Below are 21248 nucleotides of genomic sequence, written 5' to 3'. Positions count from 1 at the left end.
GTTCTCTTCATACAGTTCCCAATCTCCATTCCTCTTTGCCTATTGCAAACACAAGTAAGCACACGTGTGTGCACATGCTCCTGCTTTATCCTAGCTTTTGTTTCTGATGCACATTTCATTGGCCCCCAGGTCTGGAGGTAAGGAGTCAGTTTTCCTTTATGAGCCTGCTGATGGACCTGCAAAACTATCATTGCTCCCAGGAACTGACAGATGCATTTAAATGTCTTAGTTGAGTGCAGACCTGTTGCATTTTATTTGATCTTCAGTCTCCTTGTTTCTAGGGTCTTGTGTGACTGCAGGAAACGTGACCATTTTTCGTTAGTGTCCACTGGGAGGAAGCTGATACCTGAGCCTGCTTACGTGTTTGCCAGGCTGCAAGGAGGTGAATGGCATGTGGAGGAGTCTGAAAGTTACTCCATAGCCATGGCAAAGAAGCACCTGGGATAAATCCTTGTGGGCTAAAGAAATAATGGCAACTGAAAGCCATTCCAGGCAACCCTTTGTAGGGTCTTGATCCTTTGTGGCCTGCTTTCACAGTCTGATGAAATGAGTGCTGTAGACCTCATCCATTGCAAATATGCTACAGCTCTTGGCTCAACTCAGCCAAATATTTAATGGGAGGAATTGGCTGGAGTGCCAAACTAGTAGGGGTTCCTGACAGTGTCTGTGATTGAGGTCAAGAAAACAGTAAATAATAGTGCCATTTTTCATAGGAAATGCTAATCACAAAGAAGTATTTTACTGTCCTAGGCATAAGCTAGAATACAGTAGCTAATAACAGCTTAATGCAATATAGATGGGCTTAATAGTCGTAAGTCTGCTGGGATTTTCTGAGCAGTTCGTAGCTTATGCATAATATAGACCCTTTAGCCAACATCCTGGTGCACTCTGAAATGGAGAACTGTGGCTCCAGGGAAAGGGAGCTCTCCATCTAAGGTGGTTTGCTGCAAAGAACGTAATGGGTCTAAAGAAGATGGTGGTCTTTGTCTAGGTCAGAGGAAAGCAGGAACACTGAAAATGGGATTTTGTGGTTTGGGGATTTTTGTGTTCCACTTGGACTTCTTATAATGGAGCTTTGGAAGAGTCCAAGTTTACACATGAAAATGGGCAAGCTTTCATCCTAATTAACTTCCTAGGAAACAGCTCAGATGTATTAAATGAGAAGATGCAAATGAAACTACCTACAGATTTTAGAGAGAGGAGGAAAGATGGTTTGGTTTTGTGGTGGTGCTTATTTGGAGAAGCTTATGTGCTCCAACTCAGCTACCCAAAATGCTGAGACTCTCGCTTCCTGATTGCTGTGAAAAAGCAAAAGCTGTTGGAGTCTCTGGTTTACCACTTTGTGCTGTTTGTCTAGACAGGAGAGTTAGTTACATGCCAAGTATAGTCTCTAACTGGTGGAGCTGAGTAACAAAGTGAGTTTACCTTTGTGAATCTGAACTTGGATTATTTGTACGTTCTCTGTGCAGCATCTACACAGAGAGTGAAGTGACAGAGAATTCAGTGTGTGCCTCAGTAAGTTGTTCCAGTGTTTTTGTACTCTCATGGTTCAGTTGTCATGACTTAATCTAAGCTTGTCTTATTTCAGTTTTCAGCTACAAGCTGTTTATGCCTTTGCCTTCTCACATAAAGAGCTATTTGTTATCAGCAGTCTCTTCCTTGTGTAGTCTCAAACACCAGAACAAGTAATCCCTTAGCCTTTTTGCAGTGTGCAATCCAGAAAGACTTTCTTTAGCCATTTGCCACAAGGCATGTTTTCCAGCCCTTGATTCATTTTTATGGCACTCTCTCAGCTGTTTTTCAACATCATTCTAGCAGAGTTTCAGAAATTATCTCACTAATGCAGAGGTGATGCCCATCTCATGACACATTTAGTAAGCTTCAGCTTAGTCATCCAAGAGTTTGGACATCTTTGGACTAAAGAGTTAAGCTGAAAGCTGATGCTCACTGCATTACATCAACTTGGGTTCCTCTTGAAGTCATTGTCTCTTTCTTAATAAGGGTGACATACTCTATCCTCATTTTTTATTTCTAGACTTTTATCTTATCCAGGAGAAATTGAATGTGGTTACCATAAGCTCATTCCATCATGCAAACCAGGTTATCCTCTCTGAGGTACCTGTCCAGTGCGTTATTTACTGCTGAGTGTCTCACGTTCTCTGCAGATACTGGTATCTTATCCTGACACAGGTGTTTATGGATGCTGCCTTCGTGTGGGAAGGGAAGAATCAGAACACAAGCCACATCCCACAGCTGTGCAAAATCCTGCACTCGGTCATGACAGCTGCAAGTGGATGTAAGGTCATTCAGACACCACAGCTGGTTATGTGTGATGTTGGCTACAAAGCCAGAATAGAGGACTTTGTCATTTCTGTGCTTTAGCTGCACCAACTTGCTGGCTGGATCTTTGACCTTGGTGAAGAAGCAAACTAGCATCAGTTTAAGATGGGATCTTGGCAGAGAAGTCTTCCCAGGAAGGCCTTCGCTCTACTAGGGAGAAGTTAGTGGTGCAAGCATGCGTTTGGGGTGTCTGGCTGAGCTCTCCCAGCTAGTGTGTTTTTAATCCGCCTGGTGTGGGCGGCGTTTGAACAGTGTTACATCTGCAATTAGTCTGTCGTGTGGAAGCAAGCCAGGGGCTCCGCAGTGCCTGAGGATGTTATGACAAGATAGTTACTTTTCTTGTTGCTTTCTCAAACACTACCCAGTTTGTCTGCCAAGGACCCATAAAGCTGTATTAAAGAGCATTGCTTTTTTAACCTGCAAAGTTGCATCCCACATTCACATTCCATGATTTTTTCCCTGGAATCTGTGAGGAATTAACAAGTTTATTGCTGTTTGTTTTGAGGTCCCCTCTGGTTACATTGAACCACTGGGTTCCTGTTTGTACTCCCAGAGGCAATACACGCCTGGAGGGTGCAGAACGATTTTATCCCCTCCGGTATTTGCAGGATGCTTTCACAAACTTCCCCTCAGAGCTTGTCAAGATGAAGTTTTCTCCCCTCCTTTCTTGTGTTTTGATAGTGGTTTTGTGATTTGCTGTTATTGCGTGAGGGTGCACAGACCCCAGTGAAGTGCTGCAAAAAGGACATAATCTCTGACTTTCACCACAGCTTTAGTCACAGACATTCCCAGAGTTAAGTCCTTACAGGTTCTTTCCAGAGCTGTACATGGGATTATATCTTCTCTCCACCCACCACAGTGGGATGGCTCAGCAAACATTACTGAAACTTGTTTAAAATAGCCTTTTCACTTGGGGTGCCTGATCCTGTGAGGTAGTGCTGTCTGTCATGGAAAGGCTGTGCAGAGCAGGAATCCATGTTACAGTGTCCTGTTACTACCACAGCCCCTCTGGCTGATAATCGCTGATGAGTTGACTCAGGCCAGGGTCCACTTTCAGATCTTGATGCAACGGGTGAGGAAGGTAATTTTTGAAGAAGGAATGAGGAAGCCTTGCTTTTGTGTCCCAGAAAAGTCAGGGATGTGAAGAATGCAAACTTCATGGAAGCAGCTTCAAGCATTTATCTTTTGGACCAGAATCCAGACACCAAGAGCAGCAGCACTGTGTACTTCCCAGTTGTCCTGCATGTTGCCTTTGCTGCTGCTGCATAGGTCCTCCTCACTCAACACAAGAAAATTGCCTGTGGGACAGGTGCTGGTCTTCTAAATGGTTCCTGTAGCGTTGGCCCGGTTTGAGGTGAGGCACAGAAGCAGCCTGGAAAATCGAATGCCAGAGCAGATTTAGCCAATGAGCAGGACTGTTAATGAATTTTCCTCTCTTGGTCAAATTCAGAGGAGACAGGACAAAGCTGATAGCCAGATGGAGGGGTCAAAGGAGCGTGCTGCTGTCCTTGAATGATTGCCAGTTCTGTTCTGGCCTCCTTCCTGTGCTGTCTGCTGCAGAGGAGATCCTGAGCCCTGGAGAGTGATTTCTGGGAGTCCTCAACACCCTTCTCTGTCAGAAGTGACACTGCTCTTCCTAATGGAGGGAAAGACAAGAGCTGCAGGGCTGCATCTACTTCAGCAGCAGCAAGGCTGGTATTCTGCTGCTGCTTCTCTGGAAACACAGTAGTAGTGTAGACAGAAGACAGGAGGTTTCCATTAGGGGAGTGAGTTCTCCATAGCTCCAGTACATGTGCTTCTCTGAGACCAGTGGTGTCTTCCAGGCCTGGAGAAAAGGGAGTACAAACTCCTCTGTTGTTAGCAGTTTTGGTAAGCATGTGCAAGGTGGTGATGCTTTCTAACCAGCAATCTGCTGAAGATACGTTCATGAAAAGCTGTGACAGATAAAGCTTTTTTGTTTCATAATTAATAGAGGAGATCTTGGACACAACACTTAGGAAATTCAGATATTTTAAATGCATGATAGTGTAAAGGATGGAGGGGAAAGGCAGAACTTTGAGATGGCAGCCATTTGGCAGCTGGCTTTCTGGAGCCCATCACTATTCTGAAAGATCTCAGCCATTCCATCTGATGGACTGCCTGAATCTGTTTTCAGTTTTCCATCCTTCATGTATGATGAATTTGATCTACCTTGATTCATCTGAAGATGGTGATGACAATGATGAAGAGGTAACCATCCAAAGAGCGACAGCCAAAATGCTTACAGTAAAAAATGCACTTGCCTCTCCTTTCTCTGTGCTGTGTGTATAGATCCTGTGTTTTTACATTGTGTGCATTTCCTAAGTTCCTTTGTGCACCACCCCCTTTGTTGCATTAATTCTGAAGGGAAAAATTGCTTCGGTATCTGTTGACCTCAGCTGCTTTGTCTATGAAACTGAATGTTTGCCATAAATCTTTTAGTTTGAGCATCCTTTCAGCCTCTTTCTGAATGGTTACATTTTCATTGTCATCATCTTCCTCAGATGAATCAAGATCAATCTAGGGTGAAGGATGGAAAAATGGGCTGGTGACGACAGTTAGCGGAACAGGATATTAAACAATTGGCAGCAAAAGTCTGAGGCAGCAGATAGAGAAGTGATGGACAGATGGGTGTTGCTTTGTGCTGAGCTCTTCCTCTTTGGTCCAAATTGCCTACTAGACCTAAAGGAGAGGCCAAAGAAAAGTCTGGTTTGTATGGGGAGGCTTATCCTCCTTGCACTCTGAATAAGTAGAGAAAGCACTGTGTTAGCTCATCCTGGTCTGGCTTTGCCCCACGTGTCCTTTCTGCTCACTAGTGCAGACAGAGAGTGCAAACTAAGCACACTAAGCAGTGGTGGCTAATATTTGAGTATCTCGATTGCCATGGGTGGTCCTCCTTCACCTACCAGGCTCTTCCTGGCTTGAGTCTCTCTCCTGTCGAGCTCTCGCCCCACCATCTCATCAATAAAGCAGGTCTGATTTTTTGAATCAATGTTTCTGCTTTTAGCTGTGCTGCCTCCTGCTTTGCCTGCCTGTTTGTAAAGCAGCTATGGAGGGATCATCTAGCGCTCTCAATTTAGCTTTCAGCTGCAAACAGAAGGTGAGCTAACACTGTGGCCCAGCTGTGAGCAGAAGGCTCCAACCACCTGTGGCCCTGGCGATCGTTGCATTTCTGAGACAGGGATTCTTTGCCATTTTAACAGGGCTGCAGCTCTCAGAGGCACGTTTTCCTGCAGCCTCCTGCTCCTAACTTTCAGTTGTTTTATTTAAAGGGTCTAAACATATGTAAGTGTTTGATTTTTTCAGGCAGCTGGTGATGGAATAGGAGCCTGTTGCTACTGGATTGCTGCTTGGAGTCAGCAGTCACCTCTGTCTGGTAGCTTCTCTGGTTGTGGGTGAGATCCTTCATAAGAGGCTAGAGAAACTGTGTCAGTTGCATGTAGGCTGCAGCTGCATGCTCTGGCCATAAGCCCTAGCAGTGGCACTGGTCGGATGCTGTGTGGAGCTCGAAGATTTGTCGCCGTATTTGCTATGGGCATAGTGCAGGCTGGTGTCTGTTTTCTTTCCCAGGGTAGCAGCTTGAACACTGGAGGGTATCTCTTGTCCAAGTGCTGCCTAAGTTTCGTATGCAAGGGCTGCCTTGCCTTACCGACAAAAGGCACTGCGAGTTCATGGAGACCTTCACATAGATGGGTGGCACTGGCCACTTCTCTGCAGCTGTGGCACAAGCATTTACTTTGATCCACCTAGCGGAGATACAAGAGCTGGGATCACCTCAAATTTCTGCACAGGACTGAGAGAGATAATGCCAGCTGGGGATTCCTACCGTTTGAATCGTGAGGTGGTGTTCCTAACCTGTGTGCCTCAGTGAAGAGCTTGTGACTAGATGGGTTGAATTTGGGCTTTAAAGTCTTGTTCCAGCTAGTGCCAGCTTTGCTGTCAAACCTCAGAGATTGATCAGCTGTTTCTCAGTTGTTCCACATCCTTCTCAGGAATATGGAGGGCCTATCCCAGAAAGATAACCATCACAGAGTGGCTGGTTTCCCCTCTGTTTTTCCTCCTTTACACTGTGAATTGACACATAGGAAATGAATTCTCCTGTGGTGGATCATGCAGTTCTGTTGTCTTTCACAAAGCTGTAAGTGGTATCTTCTCATCACAGGCTCACAGGCATGCCCTAATTCTTACCCACAAGCTTTCAACCTGTTCTGCCCCCTGCCTTGGACAGAACTCGGCATGTGTCGGTTGCTCTTGCACGTAGAGGGCAACTCCCCCACCTTGTCTGACTGGTCTGTCCTTCCGAAACAGTACAGAGCCATCCGTGGCAGCATTCCAGTCGTGGGAGCTGTCCCACCATGTTTCAGTGATGGCAATTACATCCTAGTCATTCATCCTAACACAGATCTCCAGCTCCTCCTGCTCCTTCCCCATGCTCTGTGCATTGGTGTATAAGTGTTTTGGGGAGGGAGTTAGTCCATTAGCTTCCACTCTTGCTGTCTCACAACTTCCAACCCCTTCCATGGCCCCCAGCCTAGCAGTAAGCTAGGTTATCCCATTATGGGCACCCATGCCCTGCTTGTCTCTGCCAAGCATGTGAGGAGCTGTAAATTCAAGTTTCTCTTTCATTTTCTTCTTTCCCAGAGTTTCTGCATGTGTTTCCTCTGGCATTTAAAACTGGGACTGTATCTCTGCCCAGAGAAAACAAAATCCAAACAGGAACTAAAGCTGTGCCTCTGCCACTTGAAGAACAGAGGGAGTGGAGAAAAGGGAATGTATACATACAGACACACACATAAAACATCATCATCATCTTGTCAAGGACTTTGAGAGAGAAGACAACAACTAAGCATTCTCCCCTTCTAGTATTTGTTGAGGTTAGGGGCTACTGGGGATAGGACAGAGTTGATTACTAGGACGTAGAAACACTTAATGGGGAGGGCTTGCTTTAGGCTTAAACTGCAGCAAGGGAATTGGGTTAGACAGTAAGGAAAAAAAGTAGTGAAAAACCCTGAAGTAAGAAGAAAAATGTGGATTCTCTGCTCTGGAAAAAAAGAATCTTGTTTGATTCTTCTTTGTAGGTTGGCTTTTCCCCCCTCTTTTCCTTAGTTTGCACTGGCAATGAGATGCTTTATTCCCAGAAGTACCCAGCTGAGTAGCTCACCTATGAATTATTGAGCAGCAAGATAACTGGTTCTCTGCCAAGAGTTAATGCATGTGGTATGCTTTTGGGGAAACAGTATCATTGGCTGACTGTTAGTGAATGTTTAGATCTAAACTATTTATGTGCTATTGGGAGCGGCATGTCACTGCCAGCTCAATTTGTTAAACAGAGGCATGTAATAACAGGTGCATGGGTGTGAGCTGGCATCTTGTTATCTGCTAGAAGACAGAGACACAACCTGAGCAGAGAGTTGGTGGCCTGACAGTGCTACACACGGGAGGGTTCCCCTCTTGTCGGTATGTGGGTAGGAAAGAGAATCTCACGTCCACCATAGCTGCCATCCTGCCTTCCCATGGGGTAACCTAGCAAAACTGCCCGTGGTTAGAGACAATGTTATGGTGTTGGTCTGTGGCAAATAGCGTCCAGATTGCGTTGTGGGTTGGTCTGGCAGTAAGGGAAGGTGCTGGCCCTGAAATGCCCTCAGCCTCGCCCGAGTCATCTCTCTTGTGCATAGCTTCACTAATTGGGTGCACGGGGGGAGACCTCTCAGCGTGCATTTCATGTACAAATGTGTGACTTCTCTACCTTCGCCCTCTTTTCCCACTTACATTTTTCAGTTAGGGCAGCATCCAGTTTTGAAACCAGGCCCTTGAAGGTAACCGAGGCATGGGAATGAGGTGTCTTGGCACTTCAGGAGAATATTCGTCTTTGTAGTGTCTTGTTAGCATGCACTAATTGGACCACAAGTCTGAGTGGAGTTCCAGCGTGTGTGGGACAAATCTTTTTTAAGGAGGAGTATCTGTGAGGCAGAAGGTCTGGAAATTCCCACCCAGGACGGACTTTCTTCAAAGCATTCTGTAAAGTGATCTAGGGGCCTCATGTATTAATCAGCACAGCTTGTCATGCTAAAGAGGAAATCCTTTAGTAAATTCCTCTTTATTAAAATGAGGTGAAAACTGGTTGAGCTAATTGGCTGAGAGAGCTCAGAGAGGAGGAAAGCAGAAGAGCTGGTAGTGAATACATTTCATTTGCTCTAGCACAGAACTAAGCCGCATCTCCTCTGAGCCCTGCTTCCCTGGTCCCTGCATCCACTTGTCTAGCAGAGGTTGTACTCAAATCTGCTTTGTTTGAAATAACACTAACTGCAATTCGGCTTTCCAGCACTCCACAAAACACATGTTTTATCTCTGTACGCGTGGGGAGGCTGAAGTGCAAAGGCAAAAGGCATAGAAAATGAAGGAAAGATTCTGGCTTTTAACTGAAGTAGGCCAAGCAAGCCTTCCTCCGTCTTCTCTCTTGTAGCTACTCACTCACACCATCTCTCATAAACAAGAAGATGAGGCTGGGCACTGGGATATCCTGATGCACTGGTGCGAGGTTGAACCTGCATCCCTGGAGGTGGTCGGAAGATGTGTAGATGTGGTGTTAAGGGACAGGGTTTAGCACCAGACTTGGTATAGGTAGGTAATGGTTGAACTTGATGATCTTAAAGGTCTTTTCTAACCAAAACTACTCTATGATTTGTCTCCACGTGATAAAACTGCTGGTGCCTAATTTGCCTTCTTGAGATGTGGATGCTGTAGGGAACAGTATTGCTCATCTGTGCTTTCCCAGCCATGTGACAGTAAAGGAGCTCCCACTTACTTGGGTAGAGAGCTAAGGTCTGGATCTGAAACCACAGCTTCCTACCTGCTGTAAAGGCAAGAGTGCAAGTGTCTTTTGATACCTGAGACATCTTTATTACCCCAGGTTGTGGCACCACGGGCTGGATAAGGAAAGCACCCTTTGCTGGATTGCTTTGGTCATCTAGAGTAGATGAGGGAAGGCTGCAGCCAGTGTGACTGCAGAAGGGTACCTATCAGAATGTAAATGGATGCTGGGTGGGATCATACAGATCTCACAGGGCCTGTGCCGACTTGTTTCCAGAGAAATTACTGTCTGGTGTCCTCAGCCACTTTCAGTAAGAAAACATTGCTAATTATTGTGACTAACCACAAAGTACAGCTGCACTTTTGTGCTGGGTTATCTGTGTGTCCTCTGCAATGTTAATCCAGCAAATGAGTGGTCAGTTAACTCTCCTGGGAGAAGGTGAAGTCTGCAAGCAAGAGTCCCACTAATGCTGTGACTGCATGACTAAGCTTGGAGGAAGTCATTCAACAGTGGGGTGAGAGCTGCTGCAAATGAAGCTGCTTTCTAATCTATCAAGTCTTGCTCTTTTCATCACTTGTGTTGTGTGTTACACTTTTTGGGGATTTAAATGAACAGGTGAATTATGATTGAAGAGTAGAGAGTGTTTTTCACACAGGAGGGAGCCTGGGTTTCCTAGACTGATGTGTGGGTTAGGATACAGGACTTTGGTGCTGCTTCTGTCTGATGCTGCCAGTTTATGTGACCTCAGGGAGGCCATCCCATCTTCTGGCTGGTGCCTTTCCTTTTCCACCTGGCCATTTGTGGCACTGTGCTGCTCTTTGCAGCAGAGGAAGCTTTGTGGGAAGTAAATACTTGTAGAAAAATGAGAGTACAGCAGCTCGTGACAGCTGCAGAGAACAGTAGTATGGTGTAGGCAGCTGGCTGTTGTCAGCTGCTGATCAGGATGGCTACAGGGGGGCGAAAGGCTGCCTATGAGTCAGAGAGCAAGTTATGAATGAACTTTTCATCTCTGACAGCCTTTAAAATGAGCCAGCATTTGGGAATTGACCAGGATATACTGTTCACAGTCCTCAAGCAGCAGTGGGAAAGCAGACTTTGCATGGTCTTGCATGATAGTGTTGTGCTGTGGTGTCTAGGATGTTTTGCCTTCTCAGTTCTTGCCTGATCTCATAATGTGAGGTTTGTTCACTCGGTGTTCCCTTGTTGTGCAGATGCTGGCCTGTGTTTAAGTTTGTCACTGCTTTCTCTGCACCAGTCTTTGCCTTTGATCTGTATCAGAAGGAGCAGCCTCATGACAACACCCCAACTTTTTAAAGCAAGGAAAAAAGTCTGTGTTTGCCCCACGAGTGGCCCATAGTGAATCACTGCCATGCTGGGATGTCCTGCCTGCAGCATTGGTGACAGAGGCATCTCTGCCTTCTGAATCGCAGCTTCAAACTAGCACACAGTCACAGAATACTGCTTTCTGAGCTGTGCCCAAGCGGGACAGCACAGTAGCAGTGCAAGGAGACCGTGGTGTCTCCTGCAAGCACTTTGGTTCTTGTAAGGAAGAGAGCTGCCCTCTTCCTCAAGGTTAAGATACAAGCAGGCTTAAAAGAAATACTTGAAGATTTGAGCACAATCCAACAGTCAGTGCAAGTCTCATTCATCTAGCAGGAGGAGTATTTTAGTCTTGGTTATTTCCAGTGAAACCAAGAAAATAAGAGGTTGTTGGGGCACAAAGAAACGTGACTTTTGACATTTCTCTGTTGTGCTTCCTTTGCTTTTGCCCCTCATCATTGTGAACATCGTGCTTAGCTTAGCAACCCTTCAGTTCAAAGCATCTGCTATGGCTCACAGCAAGGTCCCTTCCTGCAGCCTGGCTTTCCTTTAGTGTTTTGGGTAATTTGGTTAGCTTCTAATTCTGCTGCTTGTGTTTCATAACATCTACATCTTAAGGTTGCTGAGGATATTTACTCCTTCAACGTTGGGTAGGAAATAACATGCTGCCCCCTTCATTTTGTCACTCATCCTGCCAGATAGCTCCTCTAGAGTTCAGCTGTGTGCTGCAGGTAAGCAGTAATCGTTGTATTTGTTTACTGTCTATCTTAGCAGACAATCCTGAACTCCTGTCTATGCAGAGGTCTTTTACCTCCTCGAAGGACAGCAACTTGCTGCCTGCAGTATGGGCACTTCTTGAAAGAGCTCTTCAGCTGCAGGCACTAGAGTTCAGCCAAGATTCAGGAAGGCATTTGAGGAGCCTCTGAGCAAGAACCTACCTTTGAAACTGGGCCAAAAACTGATGCTGATACCCAAGCTCCCTAAAGAGCACCTTGGCAGTTTAGTGAGCCTGAGTAGCCAGATACTGAGCTTTTATAGCCAGTGGAGATGCTGCTTTCCTATGAGTATTAGAGGCACCAGGGAAAAATCATTCTTTTCTGCAGGTCCCTAGAGGAGTCAAGTTGGAGGTCTTTGCTTTGAAACAGTCAGCATCTCAGGTGTGCTGGAACTGTTTGGTTCCCAGCACTGGCTCATTTATCTTGGGTTTAAGCCAGGGGTGGACTGCTGTGTTGTGGACTGCTAGGACTTGCAGACTGAGTCCCTGCTTGGTGGTGGATTTCCCTTTTGTGCATAACTTACTTGAATAAATGTGGGCTCCCCGGGAGGCTTTGGAGGCCAGAACTGCTGTCTGGCTCTGTAATTGCTGGTGACCTTCTTTTGCTTTCATATCCACTGGCAGCTTTTAGGAGTAGTGGCCCCTTGGCATAGCAGTGTGTCCTTTCCAGCGATGGGATGACCTGCTTCAGCTTTCTTTTATTTTCTCTCCAGAAAACCCTGGGGCCCTAAGGCTACCTGCAGAGTTAGTGCTTGTTGGGTGTTTCCTTGTGTCAGAGATAAGACAAGAAAATGTAATCAATCTGTACTCTATAGACCCTTTCAGACATTCCCTTCAGAAGTTGATAGTGTACACCCAGAGTATGTCCCTGTGCAAATCAAGTAAATCCCATCTCTCATCTGAAGAAGATTAAATATCTTCTGCATCCTTGGCTGTCTTGCTGTTCCTGTGACCTGAGGAAGCATCTTGAATGTCCCAGCCCTGCTCCTCTGTGACACTTTACCAGTCCTGACACCCCCTCAGTGAGACCCAGGGAGGCACTTGCCTTACAGCATGCGTTCTTGCAGGGAACACCTGATCTAATTTCAGACCTTTTCTCTTACTCTGTTTCTGCTGTATACACAGGTCCTGCTTCGTGCAGTGAGGGAACCTACTCTCCCACCCCTTTCTTTCCTCCTTATGAGATATATATTGCTTTGAGTGCATCTGGAGCTGCTGTTTCATTTTTCTTTAAGCTTTCCTTTCTCTTTTCTCTCCCTGTTTCTCACCCCTCCCCCGCCCCATCACCAGATGGCCTTGATTATAATGTGAGACCCCACCAGCTTCAGTTAAGGAGCAGATGTGACCCAAGAAATGGGATAACAGCTAGGAATGGAGATGACACATTCATGGCACTGGGTCTAATCAAACAACTTCTCACATTATTCTCACCGTGAGGTGGGAGCTGTGTGAGCCAAAGGCAAGTCAGTGCTTGGAGCACCCACAGAGGCACATTGCTAGCAAAGCCGTCTGTAATGAGCTGACCATGCCACTCAGCACGGCAATACCAGCTCAGTCAAGAGCTGCTTTTAATCCACTTAAGTGCAGCAAAGGGCCCAGAGGCTGAGAGTCGAGGACAGTTACCTAGAAAACAATCAGTTGCTGTAAAACAGGGGCTGCCAAGTGGAGGGGATGCTTGTACACTGCCTAGCCACAGGTGTTTCTGTGCCCCTGCAGCTGGGTAGTTGTCAGAGATAAAAGCAGGACCCAGAGTCTGTGTAGCCAGTCCCCAGTGTGTTGTACTGATGTGTTTGGGAAATGCTCTCTGACATCCCTTTGGGTCTGTGCTCTGTGGGAACAGCCAGTGCATATCCCTCCGTCTCTGATAACCCTGTGGGATGCTGACCAAAGAACATGACTGTAATGGCTTGGGAGCATGCCCAAGTACAGTTTGTGCTGGATATGTGAACTGTGGTTACCCTGGTTAAGATCTGAGGATTGAATCCCAGGCATGGCACTCAGCTGCTGGAGTTGCATTTCTCATACGAAAGAAAGGCCTTGGTAGCTCCTCCAAGCTGTGTCCCACTGTGGGCTGGCTACTTGCTAAGGAGAGGGAAGAGGGAGGTGGCCCCAGCCCAGCCAGAAGGGGACATCAAACAGCTGCTTTGTTTGCCGAAGCCTATCTCCCACTAGAGGGTGAATATCCTTTTGGAAATCACAGGTGCCTGTCTCTGCAGAGGCACCGCTGGGGTGACTGTGCTGGGCGAGACAGCGGTTCCCTGACAGCGTCTCCATCTGTTGCTCTGTTCGGTCTCCAGTCCCCCCCGTGGTGGAACCAGGCTTCCAGGACGTGCGCCAGGGCATGGGGCGCAGCGTCACCCTGCGCTGCACCATGCTGAAGGGCAGCCCCATGAAGGTGGCCACCTCTGTCTGGCGCTTCAATGGGACTCTTCTGGCACAGCCCCTGGCAGAGCAGCAGGACTACTCTGAGCTGAAGGTGGACAGCATTAGCCGAGAGACCAGCGGTACCTATGAGTGCAGCATTTCCAACGATGTGGGGGTCTCCACCTGCCTCTTTCAGGTGTCTGGTAAGTTACAGAGTACTCATCAGAGTGAGGTGTTGGTGGGGTCATGAAAGTGGAGAGCTTGCTCCCCATAAGCTGGTGCCAGTACAGGCAGCCTCTACTGCTGTGTTCAGAAGGGATGACTTACCATAAGCCGACAAGGAGATCTGCCTTCATCATCCAGGAAGTCTCTCTAGTCTGGGATGGACCTGGAGCAGTTAGTGCCAGCCACTGGTACCTTTTATCAGTGTTTGTCCACTTTCTTGAAAGATACAGGACTTAATTCAAGGCTGTAATCAGTTTTGGACAAAATGTGTTGTAAAGAAGTATTGACCAAGGGGAAGTGAAAGACTCTCTCCATATCCCTCAACAGTTTCCAAGCCATGTAATCTCCCCTTCAAAAACGACCAGGAAACATATGATATATTCCTGTACTTTCTGTGATATATCATATGATATATTCCTGTTTGTCTGTGTCTCGTGACACCTCCAGGGACAAAGGTGAAATGGGAATGGGTGGATTTATTGCTCACACTTTGATGTGAGACCAGCAAGTACTGTAAGGGTGCTCCTCTCTGGCATCTGCAGCTGCAAAGAGGAACAGCAGCGATACAGCTTCCAGCACCACGTGTCTCAGCTAGCCTCTCCACCTGATCATTATCTGCTTTTCCCATGACCCCAGAATTGACTTGGGCACTGGTTTCTAGAGATGCTCTTCGATGTAGTTGACTTAATAAGCAGCACATTAAGCCAAGATGCCAGGTTTTCACACAGGGCCAATTTGTAATACTTTTCAAATCAGGGTGGAACAAATGAGAATAGGTAACATCCAGAGAGGCCTGATTTTGGAGCAGACCTTTCCCAGGGTTTGGAAAAGTTCATGTATGCTATAACTCTGACATGCGGTCAGAACTGAGAAAGCTCAAAGCACTTCTAGTGTTTGGGTCCCTTTTCAGGACCTTGCTCTCATCTCTTGAGATCTTCTGGCAGTGAATTTTACTTGAGAGCTTTAGCCCTTTCTACTCTTTCTTCATAAGCTTCCTCATGTCACTAAGTAAGTGATAGCAAACCATATTTCTCTATGGACAACCACAGCAAATTATGTCCCTAGCATGCTTGGGAATGCTCCCAGAATAGCAGCTTCTTGCTGGAAGTAGTAACCAATATGTATCGCCACCTGGTGTGCCATGCTGTGCCCCAGCAGGTAAGATAAGCCTCAGCAGAAGGCAGCGTTCGTCCCTAGGGAGCACTGGTCAGGAAAGCAGCAAGCATTTACCTTCCTGCAGCCCTTCTCCATTTTCGAGGCGTTGATATCGTTCAGCTCCAGGCATCTCTGCTTGTCTCAGTGTCACAGTTTCATCTGCAGATGAGTTTATGCAGCCACTCACACAGCTCCCTGCCAAACTCCTCCCTTCGGTAGGATGGGGAAAAAATTGGGAGCAAAATGCAAAACCCTGCAAGTTGAGGAGAGTTTAATAGGACAATAGAAAGAGTGACTGAACAACAGCAATGGCAACGACCATAGGGAAAGCTATGTGTAAAAACAAGTAACATAAAATGCCACAGCCTCGCTCACCTGTGTACCAAAAGTCTGCACCAAGCCTCACTCTTACAGGGCTGGCATGAGCTTGTATGATATGGGTACCCCATCAGCTGCTTCATTTGGCTGTCCTGGTTGTGGCTCTCCCCAGCTTCCTGTGAAGAAAATTAACTCTGTCCTAGTGAACCTGGGGCCATCATTTGCGAGTCGATTAGCCATGAACGTGCAGAGCAACCTAGGGCAGGTTGTCAGGGCAGCTCATACTGCTCACCACCTGCACTCCCACCAGCCGCAAGCACAGGAAACCCCTGTGATTCTAACAACCTTCAGCTCTTCCCATCAGGAGTAAGCAAAACCCCAACACTTTGCAGCAGTAGGAAAACTTTTCAGAAAGGAACTTCCAAAAGTATCTTGCTGCATTTCTATTAGAAGACTTATTTTTTTAAGCTTCCATTTCCATCCCGGAGTCAATTCATAAGGAATTAATATCATGCAAGGTGATGATTATCATCAGTTCTGATTTTATTTTGGAATCTATTATGAAGCTTGACTTCTGCAGTCAATACAAGTTGAATAAGCAGCAATTGGTCTCTGAGGTGGTTCTAAACTTCTTGCTTGTGCAAAAATTCAAGTCAATAAAAATAATAAGAAAAAAGGACTTGAAAATAAACATCAATATTACCCATCTGAGTTCCTAAAAAATACACATTGAATCCTTTCAAGCCTAATTATAACCACAGAGAATAGCAGGGCTTGTGATGGAAGTGGAGGGGTGCACCATCACCTGGGGATACAGCGTTCATGTCTGTTCTGCTCTCCAGCATCTCTTGCTGCACTGGCATCTTTCTGGTCTGTGAAGGTCCAGACTGGACCAGAACCCAAAAAGGAGAATTTTGGTTCAGGTCCAGATCCTGCCTGGCCCAGGACAGCACCTGCCAAAAACCTTAGATGCAAAAGGTGAAATGAAGGTAATTTCAAACAGGTCAAAACCAGCTGTGGGTGAGCCCTGGAGTTGCTTCTGGGCCCTGTGTGTTAGCCTATAAGCCACTGGGCTGCATGGGAGCAGAGGTTAAATCCTGTTTGGTCCTGTACTGTTCAGGACAGCAGCAGCAGGGGAAATGGCAGGAAATCTCTTGTTCTCTGGACTATGCTGTTTCTTTCTGGTACACCACATCTCCTGTGTTTCCCTTTCTCCTGCTGCCCTCTGTTTTTAAGGGTAACATGGGTTTAGATAAGACATCTCTGCCTCTGCAGAAGCTCCTGCTGTTTTTACCCAGGCTGAGGTCAACATCCCCTTTGCTGCTGACTTGACTGTCATGTTACAAAGAGGCTGGAGCACTGTGCTGCCAAAGGAGGGGAGATACAGAAGGAGCAAGGTCTTCTCTTTAATGCTGTGGTCCCTGTGTGATAAATAACACTTCTACCGTGACCTACTGGCCAAATGATCTTTCCTTGGGGTTTGTTAGCAGGAGGCTCTCTAAAGCATTGGATGAAACAGGAGAAATGCCAGTTTAAAGCTGTTACCTCAATCTAAACTACAAAGCAAGAGAGACAGATTAGACCTGGTTCCAGCTGAAGAACTGAAGTTGTTTCCACCTTCTCTGGTGTCACTCAGACCCCACTGGTGTTTCATGACTCCTAACCCTCCCTGTAGTTTAGGCTGTGAAAGCAGAGGAGACACAGAGAAAATGAGGGCATGCCAGTGGACCAGCCTTGACAGTAAAGGTGTCCATCGTATCAAAATCAGGTGAACGAGCTGCCCAAGCAGAGCTGTTCTGCATTCATCACATCTCTGTAATTTATGTACCGCTTGATCTTGCTCTTTTGTTTTCCTCTCTCTTCTTTTTTCCCTCCAGCAAAAGCTTACAGCCCCGAGTTTTACTATGACACTCCCAACCCTACCTTGAGCCAGAAGCAATCCAAGAATTACTCTTACGTGTTGCAGTGGACACAGAAAGAACCTGATGCTGTGGATCCCATCCTCAAGTACCGCCTGGAAGTCCGGCAGGTAAGGTCTGCTCTTCTGGAGCCTTGGGACATGCCCTTGCAAAGAGGACCTCTCAGGAGGCAGTCAAATCAATGTTTCCTTGCCACTTAAGAATTGAAGATGATGAAATTGATAGATGCTGATGGTCTTGCACCTTCCCCTGCAAATGGAAGAGACCAGCCAAGTACTCGGCTCGGGTTCAGTTTACTTCTGGTGATGGGTATGATGAAGGTCTTCCAAAGCCTTGCAGTCCCATCAGACTGTTCACGTTCAGTGTTTTGATTGGGTTTTAGTGTGAATGAAACTCCACAGTCATTAGTAGGTATTGTAGATTTTAAAGGACAAAGACTCAAGTGAATGGAATGCTATCCTCACTCCTGTGAGATAAAGGGAATAAACTGAAGAGCTCTCCAGGCAGGAACTGCAGAAAAAAGTCATCAGCTGTTTGTGTAGCAGAAGGGCTTTCATACTGTCACAGTAATGAAGCCATTCGAGACATATAAACTCTGCAGGGGAAGGAAAGTGGATTTCAGAGTTTCTGAGTATGAAGAGAAGTCGTACTGGGGTGGGGGGAACTGAGAGAAATCCAACGAGATCACCGGTTGGAGAAGGTTAGGGAAAGGAGTGGTGCTTTTAAAGAGTACCTTAACCAAGCAGGATTGCCAGGTACTTTCATCCACTCTCAGCACAGTGCCTGAATTCAGCATTTGTGTTTTTAAGGGAGGTGCTTAGAGTGGGGCGTTCTTGCCATTCCCTGGTAGCTTGGAAGCAAATGTGCTTTGCAAGGAAAAGTTTGTTTACTCTGTAGATAGAAAACAAAATAATCAAAGAGATCCAAGTGTCTCTTTCCTCTGGCTCTGCACAGTAGGCTCCAGTTTTATGTCTCCATTTGATTGAGCTCTCTGGGGTGGGACAGCCTTTGTTTGTTACTCAAACCATGCAGAGCACATTGCTGGTGCTTAATAACTATATGGGACACAGGGGAGCCTCTAATAATGAAGACAGTTTGTCATAGCACCCCTTCCCTCTTCCATGAGTTTTGCTGTTATCAGCACTGCAACTCAGTGAACTCATCTGTAATTTTTATCCTTCTCCTGTGATGCTGAGGTCTGTTTCCTTCTGCACAGTGCCTAGAAATGATCTCAGATCTGTTCTTCTTTGAGTTCCTACTGAAAGGGAGCAAGAAAACAGAAAAATTGCATCTCTGTTTTAAGTTCTGACGTGAAGGAAGCTGAGTGCCCATGCAAATTTTACACCTCCCTCCCTAGTTTTGTTCATACTCCATCAGTTATGGTTAATTGTCTCCTTTGCAGCATCATCACATAGCTCTAACTACTGGAGGAGTGTTTACCATGGCCCTGCTGTAGCCCAGTCTCCTGTATGGTTAGGCTCTTAGAAATGGCTACAGGGACCATCGGTGTGGATGAGGGAGGGCACAGAGAGGAACAAGTAGGGAAGATTCGGTCCCACTTCTGCCCAGCATAAGCAGGAACACTCTGGAAAAGTGTTTTATGGTGTTGCCTCCTCCTGGCTCTCCTCCAACAAAGACTTGTATTTCATAGGGAGGTTTCCACCTCTGTGTGCCTTGCTGAGGTATTGCTGAGCCCTTTTCATTTCCTTGCCCTAGAGTATCACTTTGCCTCTTGTCTCCTACCTGCCACTTCCCAAAACTGCCTCTGTGCTCCTGTCAGTGCCTTCCTGATGTTTACCCTGTGGTTTCTCCACGCAGTCTTGTGACACCTTCTGCTTTCCACTTTGCCTTGTTCCATCACACTCTTCCACATCCTTCAGGCTTTGTCGGTTTGTCATGCCTTCTCCTCTGTGCTGGGGCATCTGGGCTGAGCTTTGTGTCCTGCTGCTCCAGTACTGGACTGCAGAACGTAGTGACATTGCTGAATATGGCTGTGGAAATCTCAAACGTTTAAAGGCATTGCTAACTGGCTAGCTCTTAAGAAGAGAGATTTGTCTGCCTGAATGAGGAGCTGCTGTTTGCCTGTGTGCCCTCCTCACGAGATACATTGGTTTCCAGGCAGTAGCTGTGGTGATACAAAAGTACTCCTAGAGAGCTAAGATTGAAGAGAAGTATTCTTCTTAGACAAATGGGTCTTACACGTGGCCAGACACAACTGATCTGTTGCCAGCATCAAGCTGAAAGCTTAGCCAGCCCACTTTCTCCAGCCCTGGGAGCTCCCCAGCTTCAGTGGTCCTGGCAGGTGCTTTTCAGCATCTTAATAATGGATGAATGCAGTAGCAGCAGCCTGCAGTCCTCGAGTGGTGAGGGGCCGTCTGCAGGGGGATTAACTCTTGCTGAGCTGAAATCTAGAGGGCTGGGATGCCCACTGGCTGTAAAATGGTTTCATTTCACTCTCCCTGGTTTGCTTGAAGAGCTCTTGGCATGTGTAATGTGAAGATCCCCAAGTAGCAGTATGCTTTGCAAGGCACCTGGGAACCCTTGAATTAACTATGCTTGCTGCAGCTGCTGAAAGTGGGGCTGGGTGAGAGTAAAAATGCTGCTTATTAATTGGCTGGTTCTGTGGCTGCTCCAGCTCTTCCTGTTCAACAGCTTCCAAGGGCTGGCTGGACGTTCCTGGGGGGATTGCAAACAGTCTGGGGGCATTTGGCTTCCTAAGTGATGCATGAGAGGCTCCCAACAAGGCAGGCAGGTGCCTTTCCACATGGGCTGTTCCCAGCACTGTGGAGCAGGCTGAGCAGCACAGCAGACCTTCCAGTTCCAGTAGAATAAGAATTAACTTTCGATTAAAAACAAATAAACAGTCTGACAGCTTGAAGCCACTGACCCAGGCAGAGCACATACGACAGCAGCATGGAGCAAGCTTCTTGTGCAGCCTCTGCTGCATGGCTCAGCAAAGAGCTTGTTGCTTCTGGAGAGCATCAGTCAAGTGGGCTTAGGCAGCAGCATTGTCTTGAGTGGAAATTCAGAAGGGACTTTGTGGACACTTGTCCTGATTGCCTGGGGGGGTTATCCTTTCTTGCTCCAAATGCCAACCACCTTACTTCAGCTTAGCCAGTAAATTTAATGAATTCACAGCCTTGGGTGATTTGGGTGGTGCCATGGTGGGCAGATGCCATGAGGCTTTTCAGGTACCTCTTTGGTCAACGGTTTTTTTCCCTCCATGTATTCTGGCAGCATAGAAAGGCACTGAGGCACTGCGCTCTAACTGAAAATGTTTTTCACTGCTTGGGGATTCGAAGCAGCCTCCTCGTACCAGATCTTTGCTTAAAAAATATAAAGCCTTTTAAGTTGCTTGTTTCTCACTGTGTATTTTATCCCCTCCCAGAGCTTTGCTCCAACATTAAAGAGAAATGAAAAGCCATCTAATATTGCAAGCAGGTTGCATCCTGGAGGAAAGATCTGACTTGGGCTGGTGGTTACGGTTACAGGGGAGAGCGGCTGAATTACTATGCACTTAATGAGGTGGAACCCATCTGTGACCTGAGGCTGCAAGAGAAAGAGGAAGGAGAAGGTATTGGTGTAGTAAGGAAGTTTAATCTTCATTGTGCTTCTCAAGGAGACCTGAGGCTGCTCCATACCTTCTGATATGTAAGTTCTGACCAGAACAAGGCCAGCTTAAGACATGCCTCGGAGCAGGTCTTAACCCTCCTCAGAGCAGGCTCAGCTCTGCATGCCAGACAGACCCCCTGAAATTTGCACTGGGCCAAGCCCCAGACCCACTTGCTGAATTAGCTCACTGGGTTGTCACATCAGATTAATTCCTGCCAGAGAGACTGTCTTTAATGAGACTGACCCTGTGCAATGCCTGAATAATTGTGTGGTCTCTCTTTGTTTGTACTTTCATCCCCTCCATGTTGGGTAAACATCCCCTGCTGTCTGCGAGACTCATCTGGGCTCTGGAGCTGGCTGCCAGTTGCCTCATCAGCCAGTCAGAGCAGCA

The 21248-nt window shown here is 46.7% G+C and overlaps 1 protein-coding gene across 7 annotated transcripts in view; it reads left to right on the top strand.

The window, feature by feature from the left end:
* Positions 1-21248, top strand: part of MDGA1 (MAM domain containing glycosylphosphatidylinositol anchor 1) — a 162365-nt gene that overhangs the window by 93693 nt on the left and 47424 nt on the right. For all 7 annotated transcript variants that reach the window (XM_064158839.1, XM_064158842.1, XM_064158841.1 and 4 more), the window contains 2 exons: positions 13562-13831; positions 17204-17355. In XM_064158839.1, the coding sequence (XP_064014909.1) occupies positions 13562-13831; positions 17204-17355 (422 nt within the window). The remainder of the gene's footprint in view (positions 1-13561; positions 13832-17203; positions 17356-21248) is intronic.

Source organism: Pogoniulus pusillus, chromosome 18 (genome assembly GCF_015220805.1).
Source record: "Pogoniulus pusillus isolate bPogPus1 chromosome 18, bPogPus1.pri, whole genome shotgun sequence".
Taxonomy (NCBI): Eukaryota; Metazoa; Chordata; class Aves; order Piciformes; family Lybiidae; genus Pogoniulus; species Pogoniulus pusillus.
Note: the sequence above shows the minus strand (reverse complement) of the source record. Positions and strands in the feature narration are given on the sequence as shown.